Genomic DNA, 7196 nt, shown 5'->3' with positions numbered 1-7196 from the left:
AGAAAAAAAAAAGGTCAATATTAAAATACTTTCAAGCTCAATAATCTCCATTTCAGAATGCTTCTTGGTATAGGTGCAGGCTTTGGACTGCAAGATCTAAGTCAAATAATTTATTACAACATTAAACCAAGTTAAATATACTAAATTAATACGTACTCTGAACCCACCCACCAGGTTATACATAGTCTCACTCAATCATGTAAAGAATTGAATTCTTTATTTGCGATATCCATAAACGTTGCTATTCTATATTTCTATCCAGGAAGGCAATTTTCTCCTATTATCATTGTTTTGTTTCTTTTTTTTTTTATAAACAACAACTTGAATTCTATTGCATGAAAGGGCTACAAATATACATTTGTTAACCAAGCAGAATACAGATATTTTGCTTTACAACTTGCACCTAAGATACCAGTACATGTAGCTGGTTCATTTGTTGTCATAGCAATTTGGGGCTACTGCCCAAGCTATGCATAGCAGTACATTTTCAAAATTCATGTAGAAAGGGCAACTGTGATATAGACTGTTAACTACATTCCTGTGAAACCCATCTCAATTACAAGTAAACGCGTTACTTCCAAGTCTGCACAGACTTCTGATGGTAAACATCCAAATCTGATGCAATTGTCCTAAGCAAGTTTTTAAACAAATTGTTTTGCAGATGTACTGCCATTCTGCCAGTAGATGGTGCTACAAAGGTTGAGGAAAGGATTTCCATGAGGACAACAGTTCAGGTATAGGGAAAAAAACCGTTTAAACCTGCTCTGAAAATACAAAAATGCATTTAGTTTGAGGGTAAAACATAACCCTTATTTGAACCATTCATTACAGACAAACCAATAAGAGGGCTGAAACTAGGCCATCAGAAAAATTTTAAACAGTTTATATGAATGAAAACACATGCTTAACACAAACTATTTCTTTAGAACTACACAGTACATACTTTGAAGTAAATTCTCATAGCAACAAGTGACCAACCATGTCAAGATGACAAGCAAATCACTAAGTACAAGAGATGGATGCACAGAAACTTAGAGTTTAAAAAGCCACATCCACCACTTCAAAAGTTTTGCCTGTAAGGGATAAAATTCAACAGTCACTAGCAGGGAAACACGGAAACAAAAAAAAAAAAACCCACAGGATTTCTTAAAAGTTTCTCTAAGTACACGTCAAGAATTAACACGAAAAATCTTCAACTAATACTCCTTAAAACGGTACGAAATGGATCCTAGAAAAAAAATGTTAGACTTGTACGGTCAAACACAATGATTTATTAAAAATAAAACGTAAAAGTGATTTTTGTACATATGCTTCCAAATTTCAGGCATGGGATCCAAGTAGATTTCATATAAAACGCTGTAGCCAGGTATCAAGTCCTTACAACAAAGTAAACTACCCCCCACCCCAACCCCCGCCCAGGTTTTGCTACAGAATCAGCAAGTTTACTCCCTCCCCCCGAAAAAAACACAAATTAAAACAAGACATTTTGCTAGTATAAAAACGACCAAGGTCCAAGTAATAATAAAAAAATAGAGTCCATCAATGACTGTAACACAAAAATGTGTATGTGGGGCCGAGTCCATCTTCAGAGGGAGAGACAAGAGAGGTGGCAAGCAAATAGGGTAACACCCCCAAGGGGAGGCAGCCTTAGCGGCTCCCACAAGGGCAAAACAGGGAAGACGGTGGGAGAGGGAAGGGACTTAGGAATTGACCCCATTTGGGTTGTTGAAAGAGCTACCCTTATAACCACTCCCAGGCATTTTTAAATTTTTCTTTTTTCTTTAGAAAGAACTGCCTCCATAGCCACCCCCACCGCCATAACCGCCTCTGTAAGGTCCACTGTTACTGCGACCGCCCCAGCTGCTGCCTCCTCCCCCGCCGCCGCTCTTCATGGGCCCATACGAAGACTGGTGTTGGCTGTAGCTGCCGAAACCGCCGAATCCGTTACCGTAGTCGCTTCCACCGTAGGACGAACCGCCTCCCCCGCCTCCGTAGGCATTGTACCCGCCGCCGCCACCGCCGTAGCCACCGTAGCTGTTGTAACCGCCGCCGCCGCCCTTGGACAGGCCGTTCTGGTCTCGACCACCGCCGCGACCTCGGCCGCCCCGGCCTCCCCGGGAGGACCGAGAGCCGCCTCCGCCCCCACCGGAGTGGATATCCTCTTTGGGGACGGCCTTCTTCACCTCTACGCGATGGCCCTGGATCGGATGGAACTTGACCACAGCGGCCTTGTCTGCAGCGTCGTGATTCTGGAAATACACGAAGCCGAAACCACGCTTCTTGCCGGACTGCTTGTCGGCAATAATCTCGGCCTTTTCCACGGTGCCAAACTGCGAGAAATGCTCGATGAGGTCGCCCTCGGCCACGTCTCCCTTAAGGCCCCCGACAAAGAGCTTCTTAACCTTGGCGTGGGCGCCGGGCCGCGCCGAATCCTCCCGGGACACCGCCCGCTTCAGCTCCACCGTGTTGCCGTCCACGGCGTGGGGCGAGGCAGCCATGGCGGCATCGGCCTCCTCCACATTGGAGTAGGTCACGAAGCCAAAGCAACGGGAGCGCTTGGTCTGGGGGTTCACCACCACCACGCAGTCCGTCAGAGTCCCGAAGGCCTCAAAGTGGCCGCGTAGGCCCGACTCACTCGTCTGTACGTTGAGGCCGCCGATGAACAGCTTACACAACTGAGAATTCTCCATCTCCACGGCACGGGCCTTCCCCCCGCCCTGCGAGCTCCGAGCTTTCGCCGTCGCCGTTATCGTTGGCTAAGGCCTCTTCACAGCTTGGGCCCAGCCGTTGCTGGAGCCGCCACCGCCGGTCACCGACGGGGAAGGGAAGAAGGGAAGGGAAGGGAAGGAAGGAAAAAAGGAAGGGGGAGGGAAGGGGAGAGGTGCCGGCTAGAGGACGAGCTGAGGAGACTGGAAGACAACCAAGGCAGCCGCCACCACCGCCGCCAGCTCCGCTCCCGTATCTGGGCACCACACAAAGAGGCCGCTGAACGCGCGCGCACCCTCCCCGAGGCGTGCGTCACCGCCGACGTACGGCTGCCTAGGGCTGCCCGCCAATCCCCGCCTTGCTCATGTTAGTCCCGCCTCCTGAGCCGCAGCGCCGCTCTCGACCATGGACTTCCCGCCCTCCGCGGTCTATTCAAGTCCTCAGCTTGGCTGCTCCTGCTACCGCCTGTACCGCCCCGCTTCCACTCCCTGGCGTCCTATGTGCCCTGAAGAGGAACTCTTCCTGGCCTCCGCGCGTCTCTGCCGTTCATTTCCTCTCAGCCTTGCGGCTGTTCCCAGTGACGCTCCCCCTCCCCTTTCCAGAGCCATTCGCCCAACTCTGCAGTGGCGTTCGCGCCAGCCCCTTGAGAGACATGACAGTTTAGCCAATCACAGCAATCTCCTTGGATCCAGTTCCGTTTTCCGGAGCTGCTGGACGGGCGCGCACCCTGGTGCGTGTTGGCCCCGGCGCCCCCAGTGTGCGGAGCATGTCTGCTGCCTCGAAGTTTTCTCCCGCCCCGGGCTTGGCGGGGGAGGGAGCGGAGGCGTGCTGGGGGCTGTTCTCAACGGCTGCGGCCTGGGGCGCCACGCGCGGGCTTTTTGAAAACTTGACTGTTGGGGTTGGGGGCCTGGGTTTACCCGTCGCCTTTCGGCTGGGTTGCTGCACCTGGCGTCCGCGCTCTTCCTCTCGTCCGTACAAAGATGGAGGGTAGAGGCCTAGTCCAGGAAGGCGGTTATTAACGGTTTACAGTGGGCCCGACGCGCGGTTAAGCTAAAGCACTCACACACAGCCCTGCGCAAAATTGAGCCTGAGGCAATGTGACAAGAGCGCTAAAAGCGCAGCACTTTCCGACCAAGGCGAGAACACTGCCTCCCTTCCGTCCCTCAACTGCAGATATTTTTATTTTACCTCAGTGCACACATTTTATGTTTAATATACAGTACCTATGCGTTGCCTTCCCAATTAAAATGTTAGCTTTTTAAGGGAGTTTCATATCAGACTAGGAGTCGAGGTAATTAAACGTTATATACATAAATATCAAGAGCCCCTGATAATTGCCTTAAGGACCCTCACTCAGGTAGCAATACAAAAAAATTATAATAGCTTCCGTTTATTGAACCTTTGTGTGCCAAGCGAGATACATAGGGTGGGACAAGATACATGGGGTAGGACATAGTTGATATTAAGTGACAAAGAGCCCCCAAAGTATTGCTGTTAGGTACTGTGCAGTCGATTCCTTGGCCTTTGGCCTCCTTGCATTTTCAAAGCCAGCAATGGCTAGTTGAGTCACATTTGATCACTCTGACACTGACTATTCCGTCTACTAGAAAATCCAAGATACTCTCTTTATGGTCAACTGATTAGCAACCTTAATTTCATCTGCAACCTTAATTCTCCTTTGCCCTGTAACATAACATAGTCACAGATTCTGGGTATTAGGACATAGGCATCTTTGAGGGGCCATTATTCTGCCTGCCTTAGTGGGAACAAGAGAAAATGAGGCTGGAAAGGTTAGTAGGGGCTGCGCCAAGAAGGATTATGTATGTCTTACTAAGGATTTCAGCCTTTAATTCTATAAATAACATGGTGCCATTGAAGAGTTTTAAGAAGGTTAACAGAAATTTGCATTTAAAAAGATTGCCCTAGTGGGCTATGTAGGAGAGTGATTAGAGTAGGATATAACTTGAGAAGGGAGCCCATTTAGGATGCTAGTATTCACATAATACTAATAAACATTTCAAGAGCCAGAAGTAACTTCACATAATACTAGTGAACATTTCAAGGGCCAGAAGTAAGGAAGAAGCAGTAGGGATTGGAGATAGGAAGGATGAAATATTTAAGAGATATTTAGGGGTTAGAATTGGTGGGTAAAGTTTTTTATTTTGTGATAAGGTAAATTACGGTTTCGTTCACCAAAATTGGGGAAAAAAGGAGGAGGCAGGCCAGGTGGATTTTTTTGTTTCATAGTTGTTGGTAAGGTAGCATAAGAGGGGAGAGCAGAGATGTGGCCTACCACAATATGCGGTACTCCCTTCTGTCTCATGATAGAACCTATGATTTTTAGCTGGGCAGTTGGCTTCCAGGCATAAAGACATTTCCTAGCCTTTCTTGCAGTTTGGTGTAGCCATGTGAATACATTCTGGTCAATGAAATGTAAGCAAAAGTATTGAGTGGCAGATCTAGGAAACTTGCTCAGAAGACAGCTAGCACATACCCTTTACTACTTCTATTTCTCCTCCTACTCCTCCTTTGTTGCTACTTCTTGCTGCTTAGAATGTAGATGGGATGGCTGGTGCTCCAGTAACTACACTGGACCTAGAAACTGAGAGTCATACCCTATTGATGAAAACTGGAGTTAAACATCAGAAGGAAACTAGAGTTCACAATACCAAGAAACTGCTATCATAGCCAAAGACTGCCTAGCACTGGGCTTTTAGGCCATAGAGAAATAAATAACCAGTTGCCATCAAGTTGATTCCAACTCATGACAGCCCAATGTGCAACACAGTAGAACTGTGCTGTAACCATACTGTTCCAGGTCTGCTCAGCACGGCCATAGAGACATGAAATGGGTGAAAGCGAAAGAAGAAGCTTTATTTGGTTGGCCAAGCAAAGGAGCACACCGGGACTTGGGTTGCCAAGGTAGTTCCCTGAACAATGGCCTAAACAGTATTTATTAGTGGAAGGGTCCTGGTGGAAAGAAGCAAGTTCATTGATTGGTCAGGCCCAAAGAAGACGTTCCCAGGTGGTTCCGTTGTCTGCACTTGCTCAGTCCAAAAAGGCGGGGGGGGGGGGGGTGGTCTCTCAAACCGGATCTTAGGCTCGGACCCCTTGCTTCTGAAAGTCTTTCTCCAATCTTGGGGCGCTGAAGTTTGGTTCCGTCTGGTGGGAGAAAAGTCCTGGGATCACCCAGAGGACAGGGTTGATGGTTCTGCGCATGTCAGGTATTAACTGGTTCTGTGGTCTGCAGACCCAGCCTCTTGCTTTTCTTATCTTGGGAAGGAAGTTGGCTGAATGCCTAAAAAATATCTGAAGAAACAATTTAGAAGGGAAGGTGGCTCATGCTACTCTACTTACAAGTTGGGGTTGGTTGGTAATGGTGCCCAAAAGCTGAGGCCTCATTCCTTCCTTTTCTTTTCAGGATTTCAGTGTTCAATCCAAATCCTGACTCTCACTGGCGAGTAGGGACAAAGGTCATTCTCAAACTGCTTCAAGCTGCACAGTGGCACTGGCACAGAACTAAAGTCTGGCTTGTACAGGTTCAGGAGGGATAGGTCTGTAACCTTGAAGAATATACAGGCCTGAGGCCCTTAACCTTTTTTCTATAAATTGCATAAGTACTTGTAAGAGGCAGGGTCCAAAAAGGCAAATGGCAAAAATAATTAATACAAGGGTTATTATTGGCCAAACCCATTTGAGCAAAGTGGATACCCAACTGCTTGCCATTTTGGGGTTAAAATGAGGAGACGAGGTTTTGCTTGAGCTGATGTAGCCAAGCTGCTTGTTTGAAAATTTCTTGGACCTTGGTTTTAACTAGGCCTGAAGTGTTAACATACACGCAACAAGAAGTATTTTGGAGGGCACAAACACCACCTTGTTCAGCTTCTATGGCATCTATTAGGTTTCCTAAGGTAAACTCATGTTGGACTAACCCAACCCAAGGAATAGAGTGATACTGGATGCTTTAGAAGTCTATCCTACTATTTGTTCAAAAATACTTCTTTTATGGGGGGAGGGACTTGCCTCTGGGACAGTCACATTTGCAGTGGGCATTCGGGGAGAAGGGAGTACAGTTGTATGTTTGGCTATGACCAGTGGTGCTAGCCAAACATGTATAGTTATAATTGCTTAAAGTATTACTTTGCTGTTGGTTTTTGACCCAACACATTATTAAATAGCACTCAGTTATAGTCTTGTTGTAATAGGATGTAATGTTAAAACTGTACTGTGAGGCTGCGTTTAATTTTACAAGGAACATGGGGATGAGCCAAGTATTGTTGAGAGTGGCATTAGGCACAGAACTGAAGTTATTTATAGCAATAGCAACTGGAAGACTTGAATCTTTAGTTTGTGGGTGGCGATGACACACCTAACAGTTTGTTAGTTGTCTTTCCTGGGCGGCAGCCTGAACTAACTGAACTGGACTATTAGTCTTCCACGGAGCTGTTTTCACATGGGTTAAAACCAGGGACAAACTAGTAAGTAAGACC

At 47.1% G+C, this 7196-nt stretch overlaps 1 protein-coding gene across 1 annotated transcript; it reads right to left on the bottom strand.

The window, feature by feature from the left end:
- Positions 1–277: 277 nt before the first annotated feature.
- On the bottom strand, positions 278–2962 carry HNRNPA0 (heterogeneous nuclear ribonucleoprotein A0). The gene has a single exon (XM_004384688.3). It carries the CDS (start codon positions 2688–2690, stop codon positions 1782–1784), a length of 909 nt encoding a protein of 302 aa, XP_004384745.1. The 5' UTR covers positions 2691–2962; the 3' UTR covers positions 278–1781.
- Positions 2963–7196: the final 4234 nt, after the last annotated feature.

This window comes from Trichechus manatus, unplaced genomic scaffold, assembly GCF_000243295.1.
Source record: "Trichechus manatus latirostris isolate Lorelei unplaced genomic scaffold, TriManLat1.0 scaffold00127, whole genome shotgun sequence".
NCBI classification, from domain to species: Eukaryota; Metazoa; Chordata; class Mammalia; order Sirenia; family Trichechidae; genus Trichechus; species Trichechus manatus.
The sequence above is the reverse complement of the archived record's forward strand: the minus strand, read 5'-3'. Positions and strand labels throughout refer to the sequence as shown.

What these genes read in the sequence shown, in the direction of transcription:
- HNRNPA0 (XM_004384688.3), bottom strand. Translation starts at nt 2,690, where the DNA reads ATGGAGAATTCTCAGTTGTGTAAGCTGTTCATCGGCGGCCTCAACGTA.